The sequence below is a fragment of the Chelon labrosus genome (assembly GCF_963514085.1).
Source record: "Chelon labrosus genome assembly, chromosome: 22".
In the NCBI taxonomy this organism is placed as follows: domain Eukaryota; kingdom Metazoa; phylum Chordata; class Actinopteri; order Mugiliformes; family Mugilidae; genus Chelon; species Chelon labrosus.
The window spans coordinates 2,334,165-2,351,739 of record NC_140355.1 but is presented as its reverse complement, the minus strand read 5'-3'; the positions used below and the strand labels follow the sequence as shown (position 1 = coordinate 2,351,739).

At 40.8% G+C, this 17,575-nt stretch overlaps 1 protein-coding gene across 3 annotated transcripts in view; it reads right to left on the bottom strand.

Annotated features, from left to right (window-relative positions):
• Positions 1-17,575, bottom strand: part of shroom3 (shroom family member 3) — a 57,189-nt gene that overhangs the window by 26,112 nt on the left and 13,502 nt on the right. For all 3 annotated transcript variants that reach the window (XM_084571623.1, XM_084571625.1, XM_084571624.1), the window contains exons 2-3: positions 16,198-16,368; positions 711-836 (exon numbers count right to left, since the gene is read on the bottom strand). In XM_084571623.1, coding sequence (XP_084427749.1) covers positions 711-836; positions 16,198-16,368 — 297 coding nt within the window. The remainder of the gene's footprint in view (positions 1-710; positions 837-16,197; positions 16,369-17,575) is intronic.

Genomic DNA, 17,575 nt, shown 5'->3' with positions numbered 1-17,575 from the left:
AAACAGCCAATATTGTGACGGTTACAAAAACTACTTCGCCACTCAAGGGAAATAACAATCTTAAACAGTTCACAACAATGAACAAATCTCACCTGTCTTGTGTTTGTGTGTTATCATTATAGACTGGTGTGTGCTGGTCTGAGATAAAACACATAGACATTATATGACTGTCTGATCTTTGACCCCCTGAGTGACTGACTGATAGTCACACTTCAAAACATCTCTTCAGGGAGTCTAGACAGTTGCCATGTTGGAAAAGGTCGGAGGGGTTCAGACTGCCGCTGAAACTTTTATGTCAAAAGTGACTTTGCTTGAGGGGATGTCTGGAAGGACGTTCCTTGGTTAACTTGCTGCCTGTAACTTGGTTGTGCAGTTGGTGATCCCTGCCACCTCACTACATAACCTAACTAACTGACTGGAATGTCAGTCAACAACGTGTGTGTGCTGTGTACAGTCTTCCTATCAGTTCAGTTCAGTTGACATGTCCATGAGCCTCACCTACGCTTTTGAGTTTAGTGGTAATTAGCTAATGTTAGCATGCTAACACACTAAATATAGAATGTTAACATTGTCACTGCAAACATCCTGATGTAGCCAAGTGGCTAACGTAGCATATGATCTGAATAATAAAAAGGTAGAAATCAAAGACAGGAGAAAATAATTATTAGCTGATCTAACATTTGCTCTGCAGGACACACTGCAGGACTGACCTTGCATGGTAGTTGTGGTGCCAGGAGCTGCTCACGGTGTCCATCGCTCCCTGGTCCAGCTCCTGCTGACCATCTCCGAGCTTCGTCGAATGCCACGAATGAGGACGAGTTGCCGGCTCACTGCGTCTGTGGTGTTAAAACACGGACAAGGATTTAGTTTATGCGCACATTGGACATCTTGGCAACACACTCGGGTAAAGGCTGTGACAAATTATATGCAGAAGAAGTGAGATTTAACACTCTTTATGGGCCACCATTAATAAACCTGTCGCATAATTGTATCACATCAAGCAACACCCAAGAAGAAGACATTAGTTTTTCTATTCTTAGGTTCTTTTTGATTAAAAAAAAAAGTCAAAAGCCGTCAAAAACTAAACTAAACTTTTTAATCTATCTAATGGATTCATCACTGTGTACACAGGATTTTTTTCAGGACCATGTTTCTGGGAATTTGTAAATTTCTTAAATTTTTGTGTACAAAATGCTCCTGCAGAGCCTGATAACCAGTTAAACTGCAACTGCTGAGGACCCCAAAAGCATCAGGTTTAGCACATGTCATTATTTGATTAATCACAAATTTGTTATCCCACAGATACTTGATCAGTATCTGTAAACATCCTGTGCTGTTCTTCATGTTTTTTTTTTGAGTTGTTCCTAAATCCTAAATCTGGTAACAAGTAACATCCACATGAATGCCAGGTCCAAAAGTTTCCCAGCAGAACATTGTATTGTCACAAGATGGTCAATGTTATTTACTTCTCCTGATGAAAAGTGGGGGAATCTTATGGTGTCTAAAGAATTAGAAAGGTGCACATTTTGCTGTATATTATGGTTGTGGCAAGTATTTTACTAATGGTATGTGGCTGTAGAAAGTGTCAAGATAAACCCAACCCAGAAAAACATTTGCTCTCTACTGCTCAGTCTCAGAGAAACCAAGGCGCACAGAAAGGTAGAGAAACAAAAGAGAGTCTGAACAACCACGGGATGACATTTTTCCAGACTATCCCACATCGAGCCGAGGCTCTGCACCAAACACAGCTGCTCGCTATATCTTTCCTTATCATGAACAAAAACCCTGAAAATAAACAGATTTATGGACGTGGTTATAAAAGCTCCAAATCCAATTAGTCCCCCAGATGCATATCAGAATTGGCGTACCCAGGTGTCCACTGTTTATAGCTGTCAGGTGCCAAATGCAAAGTAACTGATAATTCTGTGAAAAGAAATTTCCAAGAAACTAGAGAAGATGTTCCAATAGTCTACAAAGTAAACAGTTATCCAAAGCATTATGCAGTGCTCACAGGCTGGTTGTTAAAAGTTCACAAAGATGTAGGGAACTTTTGCCAGATGTGGAATGAAATAAGGGGATAATGATCTTGTTGCAGCTCAGAATTTAAAACCACAGACAGTACAACCACAACTTACAGACTGTTGCTGATTGGCAGACTTTGAATTGGAAACAAGATTAGAAAATTGGCATCCTAAACAGATGTTACAACCCACAAATGGACAACAAGCCCCAAGGGGGTACTGACGGATTCCAATAACATGCAAATGTGGCAAACCAGATCTGACAAGTCTCTGGATAACTTTAGAACAGTTTTGTGAGACAGTGAAATCTAATTTGATGAAAAATTGAGTTAGTAAGTGAGGGCGAGAGTTGTTAGAGAGAATTTTGAAGCAATAGAGGTCATTTCTTTTTTGGACATGTCCACAGCATAACCCGGCACCCCAGACTGGGCTCCTGCTTTCTTAGCATTCGCTGTTTCTCTTAGCTGTGATCCTATCGTGTTTAATCCGCACGTGGCTGTAACAGACTGACATCATGCACGTGGCCAGTACGAAACATCATATGACTGTGGCCAATCTGGACACTGGGCGAGAAATGCTGACCCTGACAAATGACTGCAGAGCGGCAGGTCCCTCAACGGCAGCAGTGGAAGTCTCCCTTCCTTTCCAGAACACAATCTCAAACATACAGAACACAGAGCTACACTCCAGACAGCAGGCTTGACTGTAGTCACACATGTGTCAGCAGAATGTATTGAAGAAAGAAGAGGGAAGATACACCACTACAGTGCTGACTGGAACCAGTGCTTTCAAACTATTGTGTTACACAATCACTGGTCTGAGAGAAGATGAGCACATTGAATCTGACTGGAAAAGGTATACGTAGATGGCCGCTAAATTCTGTGAAGAAGTAAGATAAGTGAAACAATATTTATAATGACTAGTTCAGTTTCCACATTCCTGTTAATAACAGCAAAGATCTTTGATTGGAAACCTCATGTCAACTGTGAGCTAAATACTGGCAATAAGCACTTGTTTTAAATTAAATCTATGGCAGAGTTTTGCCTGATGCCCTGTCACCCTAAAGCAGCTTAAGCTGAGGACACACTGCAAGAATTATTGCCAGATTCTACCCACGATTCCAGTTGGGTAAAGTCTGCACTAGTAGGCACTAGTTGGGGGCACTCGGCATGGGTAGTTGGCACAAAAATCTGTTACTGTGTGAGGGAGTGAAGATGCAAATCTGCAAGTGTGTGAGGGCAACAGACCAGACCCGATCTCAGTCACAGTCAATCACACGTTTGACTTTTTTGAGATGAATCTGGACACAATCAGGTAGTGTGAACTGATCGACAGAACTGCAAACACGTGTTGCCAACAGTCAATGAGAAAGAGAGGGTGGGACACAGGAAATAGCTCCATAAGACCACGGGAAGTAGCGGGAAAGATTACTGGAGTTGTGGCAGGAGCACAAGTGCCCATATAATGTGGGTTGCAGGGTATACCACAACTGTTGCCTTCATGAGAGTTAGCACGAGTTTGATGTGTTCATTTGGCTTTAGTTGATTTGATAAATCGTGTAGTCCCGATCCCTCATTGGACAGCAGTTAAGTGTGTGTGTGCAATCCTCAGTCTGCGATCTGCTTAAGCCAGTCTGTTAGTGTGTGCTCCTAGTCGTCAAACTCTGTAAAGACTGAAAGTTGTGGAGTGTGTCTCTAGCTTTAGTGTCTTGTTTTGACTCATGGCAATTTTAAAAATACGCCAGTCACTGGTCAAGCACTATCAAAGCCTCAAGTTAACTGTACCTGTTCCACCCTGGTGACTGGATCCTACTGACAGACCTACATGAATCTGGCAAGTTCACTCCCACAACATACAACAAGAACAACACAGAATCAGCCTGGATGGAGAACCCTATATCACAGTCATCATCACTCAGCCGTGGTCACAAGACTTCAAAAAGAACAACACTTTTGTTGTCTTGGCTACATTAATGGTCTGTATGCTTCTAATCGGCCACTGGTGATGAACCCTTGGGTATCTTACGCTAGCCCTGTGTGTATTATCCTCAGTTCATCCACTGTCTGAAATGAGCCTTTTAGCTTCAAGCTCATAAAGGCGCCTCCCCCTAACAGCTCACTTTCTTCCTTGTGTGGAAATTGTGAAAGGAAAGATCTCAATCTTTATTAGAAATGGCAACTTCTCTGATTCATATGTAAATGTTTGAGCCCAAATCCAATCCAGAATGTAAACTGCTGATTTTTATCGACTCTGGTTACTTGAATGTCAAATGTTTCTGAGATGCAAAGTCCAAAATAGTTATTTCTTAAAAGAAAAAAAAGACTAAGCACTAGTACTAAATAACATCTTGATGATATACGACTTGTTCCTATGATATTTCACACCTCTTACTGTAGCTCTCATGCTGACAATTAAGTACTGAGGACGGTTCTACAGAAAGCTGCATAAAGGCCAACAGTTACGGCACAGTCGTGGTTTATCTTTTCTTAAACCATTTCCCCTTTCATCCTGCACAGACCTGCTTTCACAACACCATTAAATGTCTCAAACTGCTGCAGGGTGTCAGGCACTGATAGTGTTTATTATCAGAGCTGGAACCAGAAAACCAATCGTTTCAGCATTAACTAATACACTGTGTCCTCCCACAGACTGTCTGCCTCTCCCTTCCTTCCTTTCAAAAATAAAAAATTCAACTTCAGTTTCATAAACTGAGGCCTACAAGTAAATATATTATTAAGGGTAGCCAGCCTGAGAGCAGACACTGCTTCCAGGCAGTTTTAGAGTCATCACAAAGCAATAATTTCATTCTAGTGTTTTCACATTAGTAGCACAGGAATCCACCTCTAGTTTAAGTACACAAAGTAGCCGCAGTGTACGCAGTTCTTCTAGTGAATAGAGCATAATATAAATTTCCACATTAGGTGGCTGCGCTTTGAGGTTTTTCTGAAAAATTAAACACAACACATCCTGTACGAGGGCTTGAATTTAAAACATCTGCAGGAAGTGTTACGTTTCAGTAATGTTAACAGAAATAAATGGAAATGCATGTGGAATTAATTATGGCGAAACGGCGAAAGCAGATGACAAGTTAATATTCTGTAATTCAGTTGTAGTAACTTTTCTTCATAATTTGTATGTGTCTGATGGTAATGTGCGGTTTAGGCTTCTGCGTCAATAGCCATGGCTACAGCGACATCCCAGACCCTACACAGACCCTCACACTGTAGTCTGACGTGCACCTCCCCAGAAATGTAACTACATGTTGTGGCGACCCAGACCGCAAGGGTTGTTCCCAAGTATTGGTCTGTTTGGTAGAAGCATATTTCCACCTTAGTATTTCGAGCTGATTGTCCATCTCCACAATTTTCAAATTGATTGCTTTGGATTAATAACGATGAAACATATCTAGGAAAGTTAACTGAGGAGGTTTGAAGATGCAAACATTTGTATGACTCATCTTCAGTTTCAGTCGCCACTGTTGAAAGTGATGAAACAAAAATAAACCCAAAAATGACACAGCTTCAACTACAGTTTGGATGGCGTTGATACAGAGCGAGCCAGACTGACGAGCGCCCAAGTATAAATGACTCGCACCGGCGTAGGCTATGTGTGTAGGCTTCGGCATCTATATCCATATCCAGAGTCATAAACAAAGGTTGATATTCTCAATGGCCTCATCTTTTCATTAGGTCTTTGCATTTCCTACACTTGGGTACTAAAGCCTCTGAGGCTTCCAATCACCAGCAGTCAGTTCAGTCTTTTAAACAACGGTTTAGCTCCATCAAGCGAAATTAGCTCACCAATATGGAAGTACAGTTACTTCTAGTGTTGTCAATTACACATGGGCTTTTTCTGCTATACAAACCATAATGTCTGCTGTGAGAAGGGTATAATGTGTAAAAGGACTGTTAAATCTCTTTTCTGTGAAAGGAGAAATCTCACACATATCAAAGTTACTTTTTCCCTTTCACTTTTTCACAGTATTAAATGCACCACATCCTATTCATCTGTTATTTTACCTTTTTTTGTGCACTCACAATTCCCACCCTTTATCTAACACAATTTATTTTTGTATCTCTGATACGGTACATAGAAAAGCAAGGTAAATAATTGGCTATAAAATGGCGGGATAAAGTTGTGTGTTTTTGTTTATCGTGGTAATCTTTATGACATCACCAGCACTATATTTTGAATGTGTTATCTAACCAGCTCTGATAACAGAGAACGTTGACTTGCATGCCAGTTACAATAATCTTCCCCTGATCCTCATCATATTTGACATGTCCTGCTGCTCTGTGTTTATTTACAGAGATAAACAGGAAACGATCGTATCGGACTAAATAGGAGACAGAGACATGAAAGCCTACATGTCTCTGAACCACAGGAACCTGGGTAATGACAGGACGTGGCTGGAATACCTCAACACTTTATCATTGCTGTTGCACTTGAACAGATATTGACCTTCTCTGGGGGGACTGACTAACGGTCTGGAGTACAGAATGGTTTATTTTACTTTGGGTTTTAAAGTACGATTCTTCAATCTAATAGTCATCGTTTTGTCTTCATTTGCCACTGCATTCACAAAAAGACAACATTCATCAAGATCATGTACAATTTAAAGAGTATCTGTGAAGGTCCTCAGTCAACCTGGTCATGGTATATCCAGAAACGTTAAAGAAAGTCAACTGGACTTGTAGAGTTCTTGAAGACGTTTCGCCACTCATCCAAGTATCTTCCTCAGTTCTTCATGACACTAGTCAAGCAAGTTCCAATGGGTAATACCCACAGATTTAAATCTCAACTCTCCACAGGTCCTTTATAACTGAGAAAGATTCTTGGATGAGTGGTGAAATGTCCTCAAGAAACTCTACAAGTCCAGTTGCCCTTCTTTAATGTTTTTGGATAATTTGAAGTGTACATATCTGTATCACAAAGGTTTTATATTGCAACGATCACACCAGTTAAGTTATTAGGGGGATTTCTAACACAGAAAGTTCATCAAAGTCAGGTCTAAATTAAACATATAACTCCTGATATCAAGTCATGGATGTCATGCCTGTTGTATCTGCATGACAAAGATATGTCAGGTCCAAGTCATAAAGTCACATCAGAGTTACCAAAGTTAATTTTAAGTCATAGAAATCATGTCCAATTTACCAATGCTATGTCAGAAATTTTCATGTCCCAAGTTACATCCAAGTCCTTATATTTCATTTCGAAGTTACCAAGGTTACGTCCACCTCATAGAACACATGTACAAGTCGTAGATGTCATGTTCACACTTCATATTCACCGAATACCAGATAGGTCATACATTTCACAGACTCAGTTTGTCCTGAATATTCAAATCTCACCAGTAACCAGAAATGGAGACATCTGTTATTTGTTGCTGAAATAATAGAAACCCCCTTTTTTCTTAACTACGACAGTAGTTCTTTTATGTTAACTCCCTCACTCCAGGGTATTGAAAATCATTGAGCAAACAAACAAAGTTTCCTTAACAACATAAAAACCTTTTATCAACGGTTCTTGCCTCACTGTATAATTTACTTGTGGCCTATTTTACCTGGAGGTGAACCTGAGGACTTTGGAGATGAGGCCGGTTGCCAGGCTGTTGACGCTGGCCTCAGACGGTGACCGACACAGCGCCCCGTCGGACCGGCCCAGCTCTGTTTTCTTCTGCTTCTTCCTTAGCTTCCTGCGGTAGAACACTTCCAACAGCTCCATGGCTTTTATTTAGACTCCACTTGATTGTAGTCTCTTCTTCCTACTTGGCCCTTCTCTTCTTTTCTAGTTTCTTCTTCTTTTAGACAGTCCCAGTAAGTTACATTCCACACACTTTACTCTTCGTTCCTTGGGCTTCTTTGACTAGTTTCCAACTTCTACTGAATTAACTCTGCTCCACCTAACTTGTAGCTTACATACTTACAAAAACTTTCAAAGCCAGTTGTCTCATATTAAATTATACTTTACAGTAACACAAACTGTTGCAGTGTTTATCCTTTTCCATCAAAATCCAGTAAAAATGTACCGCGTCTACCAATCTTGCCTTTGCCACCCTCAGATCTTCCTCTTTGCTGCAGCTCCAGACTGAGGCTGGCAGGTTGGATTGAGTCGTGCAGCACTGGTCCCCGACCCCCAGCTCGTTAAGCAAATGAAGCAATTAAGCATCATTAGGCCACCGTACGATAAAAGCATGAAGTAAACATCCTCGGCAAAGCTCGGTCTGGACGGTAGCTGTTGATGTGGTGCATGAGTGAGAGACACCGGTAGTCTGAGGAGAGACGGAGCGAGCGAGAGATAGAGGAGGGATGAAAAAGGGGAGGAAGGGTGAGAAATAGCGAGACAAAATGAGTAGCAAGAAAGGGAGGGAGGATGGAGGGAGATAAGTTGGGTTAGATCGTTAGGGTGGAGATACTGAGGAATGAAGCAATGTAAGTACTGATAAAGAGACGGTAGAAAGAGGGGAAATAGTGACACAGATAATGGAAAGGGAGGATGAAAAAATGTAGGATGAGAGAGAGAACTTCTCTGTTTTACACCCCTGGTTTGAAAATAAAATTAAGAGTGACTTTAGTAAGTATAAAAGAAGCAGTAACAAGGCGAAAAGGTGAAAGAGGAAAAAGAGGAGGAGTGGAACAGTAAGGAGGAGGAGGATGGAGGAGTAATAAGAGGGAGGACAGATAAACAGAAACACGTAGCTGCTGAAAACAGTGGATTATTGAGCTCGCTGCAGCAGACGTGAATTCTGAAGCCGCGGGGGGAAAGACGTCTCATGATGCAGCATGTGGCTCTACAGTAAACAATGAACTGATTATTATTGACTGTTAGATTACCAGAAGGACTTAAGTCCAAAAACACAAGGAGATATAATGGTTAAGAATCAGAGTTAGGCAAATGATCAGATAAACTGAAAAGGATATTAGATAAGTGAGATGTCAGTTATCAAGGGATTATCTGACCAAACATAGTACTTGAAAACTGTTTTAGCCATGCAAGTGGCATGTCAGTCTCTTTATATCACTTTAGTCAAGACTAATACACCAACCAGCCACAACATTAAAACCACTGACAGGAGAAGCAAATAACATTGACCATCTTGTGACAATTCAATGTTGGGAAACTTCTGGACCTGGCATTCATGTGGATGTTACTTAGAAATTTACCACCCACCTACACCAGACCAGACACCCCCATCCCATAGCAAGATTAGGAAATGATCAGTGTATATCTCAGTATTCATGGGATGGATTGCTGTAAAGTTGTGTACATGTCATGCATGGTCCTGAGAGGATGAATCTTACTGACTTTGCTGGCCTCATGATTTGCCTGGTGTCATCATTAGGTTGTGTTGTTTGCTAATTATCACATCTATGCTAACAAGCTTAGCAAAAAAGGTGCAATGTCACTGTGACCATGTTAGCTTGCCAACATTAGCATTTAGCTTACAAACCGACTCACAGTCATGGTTGTGGTTTATGATAAAAGAGTGGACGTTTTTTTCTTTTTAAGTGACTTTTATGCTCCTAATCTTTAAAACAGTTTCCTCAGTCACACCCAAGCTGCAGAGAAACATAAACATTGCACCCTTAAACCACTTGTCAAGAAGCACAATGTGCTGCAGTTTAAATGTAAAGGTATTCAACTGATTGATGAGGTAGTTCCAGTACTGCAGGGGCTTAAGTCTGGGTTCCTGGGAGATGTGTGTCATGGGAATATCATCAGAGATCACAGAGAGAACTGGTCATCAAGGCCAAACTAACCACAAAAGATTTAACTTAATTTTCTGCACTTTTATGATATACATATAATATTGTGGCCATCTTAAAACTCCAGACAATGCCCCAGTTTTAGAATCTTTGGTATGTATAAAACCAAACTTCAGAAATATTTCAAGTCAACAGTACAGCACCCTGTTCTAGAACCAAGCTTAACTGTAATGTAACAGAGTTGAAGCCTGTAAACCAACTCTAAGCTAAAGAAACCAACAATCTGCAAGACCTTCAAATCTAACTATGAGGTAAACCTGAGCTAATGGGACCTAACAACTAATGTGAAGCAAAGATTGGTGATTTTATCTCACACGTAATTGTTAGAGACAGACAGCCTCCTCCAAATTGTGTGCCTGGCCAAAAAAAGTCGCCAACAAAAAAAATTGTTCACACACAATATTTCGTTGGACCACCTTACAGCACACATTCGCTTGGGCATTGTTGCGATAAGCTTCTGCAATGTCACCAGATTTATTTCCATTGAGTGCTGCATTCATTTTTCACCAAGATCTTGTATTGATGATGGGAGAGTCTGACCACTGCGCAAAGCCTTCTCCAGCACATCCCAAAGATTCTCAATGGGGTTAAGGTCTGGTCCCTGTGGTGGCCAATCCATGTCAAAATTATGTCTCATGCTCCCTGAACCACTCTTTCACAATTTGAGCCCCATGAATCCTGGCATTGTCATCTTGGAATATGCCCGTGCCATCAGGGAAGAAAAAAATCCATTGATGGAATAACCTGGTCATTCAGTATATTCAGGTAGTCAGCTGACCTCATTCTTTGGACACATAATGTTGCTGAACCTAGACCTGAGCAACTGCAGCAACCCCAGATCATAGCACTGCCCCCACAGGCTTGTACAGTAGACACTAGGCATGATGGGTGCATCACTTCATCTGCCTCTTCTTACCCTGATGCACTGATTAACCACTATCCTTCCAGTTTTTAATGATACATTGGACTGTTCTTAATCCAATTTTAGTAGTTTCTTCAATCTCCTTCGGTGTTTTCTCTGCTTGATGCATGCCAATTATTTGACTCTTCTCAAACAGGCTAACATCTTTCCCACAACCACAGGATGTGTCTTTCAACATGGTTGTTTAAGAAATGAGAAGCTACTCATTGCATCAGTTGGGGTTAAATAATTTGTTGCCAGCTGAAAGATAATCGCCCTTGCAGTTATTATCCAATAGGAGGCTAGTACCTATTTGCTTAGTTTAATCCAGGTGGCAACTTTTTTTTTTGTCCAGGCAGTGTATTTACCTTAAGTAGCTCAAACAGTGAAAGCAGAGGGCAAGGTGCTCCAAAGGAATCCAAAGGAAAAAATAAACAACCATCTTTCCATTCCAATGGTCTCAAAGGTCTCTTAGAAAGGTATGATAAAAGAAATGTAAAATAAGACACTGTTATCTTCAGCAGCAGTTAAAAGTGCTGTCGTCATGGTGAGGTTGCAAGGTTTGAACAAAATATTCAACAAATCCCAACTGACTTCAGAACAAATAAGTAAGCACAACAAAACACCATTAACACCAAATATGAGAAGAGAACGCATGCACTCAGTGTTATAAATAGTTTTCTTATTTAAAAATACTGTAAACAGATAGTGAAGAAATAGAAACGGTTTGTAACTCATGTGTGCGTGCACGTGTGTCTCTGTGTGCAGGGCGTGTCTTTCTGAACATAGGCCTTATCTGTTGCCGTGGGAAACTGCTCAGGCCCACAATAATCATCTTTTTGATCTGCCCGGAAACCGAAATTGGAGAGAGGGAGAGAGGTGGGCAAAAGCGAGAATCCAAACGACAAACAATAACTGTGTATTTTAAGTATGTACTCACACTCGTACATACTTGTAAAATTATGTTAAATAGTTTGTATTTGTTTGGGGTGTGTCAGAATGATCAAAATATGCATTTGTGTGTGTTTTATATGTACTAGTATTTCTTTTCCTAAAACTCCTGTCGCTTATTGGCAGGTGTTCTGATCCTAGACTGTATATACATATAGACAACAAATAACTCAAGTCCTTGTCGTTTACCCCTGGGAATTTTAAGACCTCTGAAACATCTTCAAGAGCATCTCATTCAAATACCTCTAAAACCCCTTTAAGACCAGTGGAAGCTCCTCAAGGACCTCAGGAATCCCTTGAAAATCTCTGAGGACCACTAGAAACTAATGAAACATCCTCAAGACCTCCACAAAGTTAGCATCCTCTCTCTCTCTCTCTCTCTAGATTAAATTACCTGCTGCTCTTCAACTGGCTGTTAGGTGTCGGTTTGACGCCTAAAAAATTTGTTTAGCCAGCAGTTTAACTACAATTAAACTCAAGATACATTAAGCTGCAGCTTAATGCCACAGCACCGATGCTTCAGGCTCCATTAGCAGTTAACGGACAAGTGAAACCCACTTAAACAAGGGATAAATCGGTCTCAACCAATGTAAACTGCACTCACCACCAAAAATCAAAACATGGGATTAGATGCTGCCACGAATCCTTAAAATGATTAATTGCCAAATACAGGGGGGCTGACCAGACCACACTGTTTGGCTTTGAAATGTGTGTGTGCAGCTATGTGATTATGTCATTTTAGAAATATGTGGTGATTCAACTATTGAAACATCTGAGGGAGAAAAAAGAAAGGAGTGGAAAGCAATCGAAAGGAGAGATGGGAGGGGAAGTGAAGGAGAGAGAGAGTGAGAGAGAGAGAGAGAGAGAGAGAGAGAGGGGGAGCAAGTACAGTGTTCCTAAGAAAGGAGAGGAAAAGAGAGGGGAGGAAAAAGGATAACAGAGAAGAAAAGGAAAGAAGGAGTCAGAGAAAGAGTCTGTGTGTTTATAAATCAGTCTGTCTGTCCTCTCCAGATTAACACCCAGCCTCATGGGGCTCTGATGGCCCACTTCCTGTTTGTGAACAACCAATAGGAGACAGGCACTGCCTCCCCCTTCCACTCAGTGGTATCTGATAACCACCCAGGCCCTAGGGAATTGTGGGAGAATGGAGTCATTCTGTTTATCTCACTGTATGAGGCCAACAGTATAGTACAATTTAATTACTCTGCAGTTACAATCACCTGCAAACATGTTGTTTCTTAAAGACACAAGGACACTTAGCTGAGATGTACGTAAGTTGCAGGAAACTTGCTGTAAGTCCTCAGTATCTGCTATATTCGGAACCTGTGAGCTGGATGGGAGGTCTCACCATCTTACAAGGACAAACAGTGAAGATGTTTTGGAACATAGCAGAGTTAAGCACAGGCTTGTCTGTAGTCACACTAGCACCCTCTTGAGATGCTCATTATACACACACACACACACACACACACACACACACACAAAATATTTCCTAGACCTGACCTCCATATTAGGATGAAACTAGTTCTAGCAAAGTGTCATTATTTATAGACCGTGTATGCTGAGAGAGAGAGAGAGAGGAGAGGGAGGAAGAGGAAGAGGAGGAGGAGGAGGACAAATGTGCAGGTCCCAGGTATTTCACTCAACTTTCTTTTTCATTGCTCAATACCGTAACTTGTTTTTACTGTGAACATCAATATCAGAAGGAGGAACAGTCTAGTACCAACACAGAGCAGTGTGAAATACCAGCAGTATAAAACACTGCACAGTCAACTCCATTTCCTAAACACAACATTCAATTCAATTCAATTCAATTCAATTCAAATACAACAATCTATAGGAAACATATTATACAAATACTTGATGGATAGCATGTCTTTTATGTCTCATTGTTTCATTGAGCAACTAGCAGCGCTATGTGAAAGCAGCTTTAATCAATATTCTTATAAAAACAAAAGATCCAAATGTGGTGAAAGTGGTTTCTTTGGTTACAGAGAACAGATGCTGACTCTGACGACGTTGGTGACAACCTTGTGAACACAGCAGTTTACTTAACTGCTTCTGCTAAAACGCCGGAGCAGGAGTTGTTGGAGAGCCACCAGAACAGTGAAAGTCGAACTTCCTTTGACCAGGTAGACACAAAACACTAATCCAAATGAATAATAATGCCACTCTGTGTAGGCGAGATGTCAAAATCACCAGCCGTTTGTTAACCATAATAACCAAATTGCAGGGTACTAAAATGCAAAAAAAGAAAAAAAGACTGTTTGAACATTGTACTTTATTATTCAGCTAAAACTGCCAGTTTGTCACCATCCATAGGCGTATAATTTAGTCACACATTTATATTATAGTTGAGTAAATATTAAAAAATCTCAGTGCAATACAGTGCAATCAGCCTGAAATTCAGACCAACATCCCTGTCTGCTTATTCTCTGGGCAGGTTTTATGTGGTGATTAACAGAATAGTAACAGCAACGCAGTCACACTCTGCACCTGAGCACCGTGGAGCTGAATTTGTTTACAACAAAATGGCTGTTAGAGATGTAAGCCATTTAGAGTCCACTAACACATCAACGCCAAGATGTTGACAGTGAAATGAATTTAAAGGACAAACAATGAATACAATTAAGGCATTTGTAGAGAATGCCTTAACTGCTTAATGTCACTTCGTTGCTCTGATTGGTTGTAGGACCATATAACTTTTGTGTAATTTGTAGTAGTTCGGGAGATATTTAGATCTGTGTATATCCATATAGTGGGAGTGACTGGGGCACCGAAACGCAGCCTCCAAATAACGCATTATCTGCCACGAAACTCGTTCATTTCACCAATATTTTGTTATCATATGCTAGTGCTATTCCCCGTTGAGTCCGGAGTTACCTGTTATCATCATCTGTAGGTCAATCCACAGACCCACGCACCCGCGACGGTCGTCTTGTTTACCTGTAATTTGCTACTGCTATGGTTCGTCCACAACCTCAGAATCGGAAAAATATTCAGCCATGTTGCAAAAAACTAGCAGTAGCAAATTACAGGTAAACAAGACGACCGTCGCAGGTGAGTGGCGCTCAGAGATGACAGCATGTTGCGGTGCCCCAGTCACTCCCACTATATGGATATACACGGAGCTAAATATCTCTGACTGACTACCGACTGACTACAAATTACACAAAAGTTATGTGGGTGAGTAAACGATCATATTTTATGCCAGAAATAAAGTCCAGGTTGTAAAAAACAGTAGTTCCCTTTAACTGATTGGGTGTTTTTCTTTTCTTTTCTTTTCTTTTTTTTTACCAAACAGAGGTCATGTTGTGTAACAAACCACCATATGGAGCTGTAATGCAGCGGGTGAAAACGTAGAAAACCACTGGACGGTGCTTACCATGGCAACCCCGACACAGCAGTTTGTTTTTCTGTTGTTCTGAGTTTGACCCCTCAGCCACACACGCACAACAGGACTTCGCAACATAGCCCACACACAAAGGAAGCACAGAAAGGACATCCTAACACCAGGGGTGAAGACCTTCTCGGCTGACAGCCGTAAACCTGTCACTGATTTGACATCACGTCCTGTTCTTCAGGACGTCAGACTGACGTTTTGAAGAATAAAGATTTATTAAGACTGGAAGGAAATATTAAGTAGTTCCCGGACAGGAAATCCTACTCAGTCACACAATGATTATAAACACGAGTGAACAGTCATCCAGTTATGAAAAAGAAACCTTGTTCTGACGATGTTCTGAATGGACAGAAAGTCATTCATTCAATCACTAAATATTACACCTTATCCTCTAGTCTGGAGGGTCGCAGGGGGCTGTGGCTTATTCCAACTGTAATTTGGCGAGGAGGAGGGAACACCCTTGACAGGTTGCCAGTGTATCACAGGGGTGACATGTAGAAATACTTCTTTATGAAAGACAGGCTTTGAGGCGTCATTGTACCTGGGTTCTGTAAAGCATTGTTTTTATAACACCTTTGAATCGAACTGAATTGGATAAAGAGAGAGAGCTGATGAAGATTAGTTCATGTTGAAAAGGTAATGAAGCAGTAAAAGGATGTTTATACTACTAGATTTAATCATCGAGGTACTTGCTTTCATGATTTTGCATAGAAATACTAGCCTGAAAACCATTTCTCCTTCTTCTCATTAAAATTATTAGTGCATGAGAACATAGAGGGGTGTGAGAGCATGCCATTGACTGTCAACATGTGAGAGTATATCTGAGTCACTATTAGCCAATGCTCTGTATAGCAGCCCTGAGGACAGGCTAGGTTGCATGTGCTACTTGTGAACTCTCCCTCATTCTTGTTGTTCTTACAGCCTCGTGCTTCACTTTCAAATTTCACAGTGATTTTTATATTCTTCTTATTTCTTACTTAGATTTATGTTAATTGTACCAACGCCAAGACAAATGACTTGAGCTACAAATACTGATTCTGACTTAACAGCAGGAGAAATCCAAAGCCAAGTTATGGTTGCTAAGAGTTGAGAACTTCTGTTTAAGGGAGGGGTCAATTCAATGGTCAGCTTATAGAGGGTCTCTTCTCCTACCTGTTTTTGATGCGCAGTTGGACTGCTGAACATGGTCGGCTGTGACTGGGTGACGGGGCCGTTTGTGGTGCTGGTGGCAACAGTAGAGAAAGAGGAGGAGAAGTAGGTGAAAGAGTGGGCAGGGAGGAAGGTGAGGGGGCGAACACCTCAATGTATTCCGGATCAAATGCTCTGAGGAGAGAGGCAGAAAAAATATAGATTATTCTGATAAGGAATTACTCTTTGTCTTGCAAGATGGTCCTCACTTTATACGCAGACTTACTCATGTTGTATGATAACGATGATAACAAATGAGACATGTGATTTGTTGATCCCTAACCTGATCCATAACGAAAGTGGGTAATAAACAATGAGGAGGGGTGGAAGGTGGAGTCATGTCCTAGTTAGTACTCTGCTGTCTATGAGTAAGCATTTTAATACAATCATATAATATAAACTGAATTCACAAATAATTTTAATCACTTCTACTTTGCTAACTTTTAAGCTTCTATCAATACAACCCATGCTTTTCCTTTCATAATAAAAGCTTTCCAGGAAGTACAACTTTTCAGTTGCCATACGACTTTTAATGTGAAATATTTGTCGAGAATCTTAACAGACATTTGCAGAAAGTGTTGAGTTTCACTGACAGTAGCTTAACAGCGATCAAAAAGTCAAGGTGTAAGGAGACAGTCAGTCTTGGATGGATTTTAGAAATGTGTCTTTTGAAATATTCTTCGTTTTCTAGCTTACTTTCCAACAAACCATCATGACCCGATTTTCTGGTCCTGAGCAGATCTGGCTAATCTACAATCATCACACCTAGAGAATCACCACATGACTGCCAACATAAACCAGGGCCGTTCAGGTTCGACAGGTTCAAACTGGACCGGCTGCATGGCTGTTCCCTGCTGTGATGACATTGCACTCACAATTTAGACATTTATTAGTGTTTGCCACAGTGGCCTATAAAGCGTACTCAGAAGGCTAAGGTCAGTAGTGGCATTAACAAAGATGAGAAGGTCAAAGGTCAAATGTCACAAGACTCACGAAAACTTTTGTGGGTCCTTTTATTATTTGAGCAGAGAGGGCAATACTTTCAGTTTTAGTAGCTGTGAACATATGAGCTGTGAATCACTTGTCCACACAAACAGGTTGATTCAGATGACTGTCCAGTGACCGTTCATTTGTTTATGTATACATTCCAATATTTAGTTTCTGGTATCAGCTGAATCTGCATGAGCAACATTGGTCTAAACAGCACTTCAATTGAGCCACTTCATTCTAGTAATACAAGGCTGAGTTTGGTGTTTCCTTCTGAAAACTTATGAGGTCACCTCACTGATTCCTCTATGTAGTCTCTTTCACCTCTCATTACTTTGTATATTTTTATAGGTCT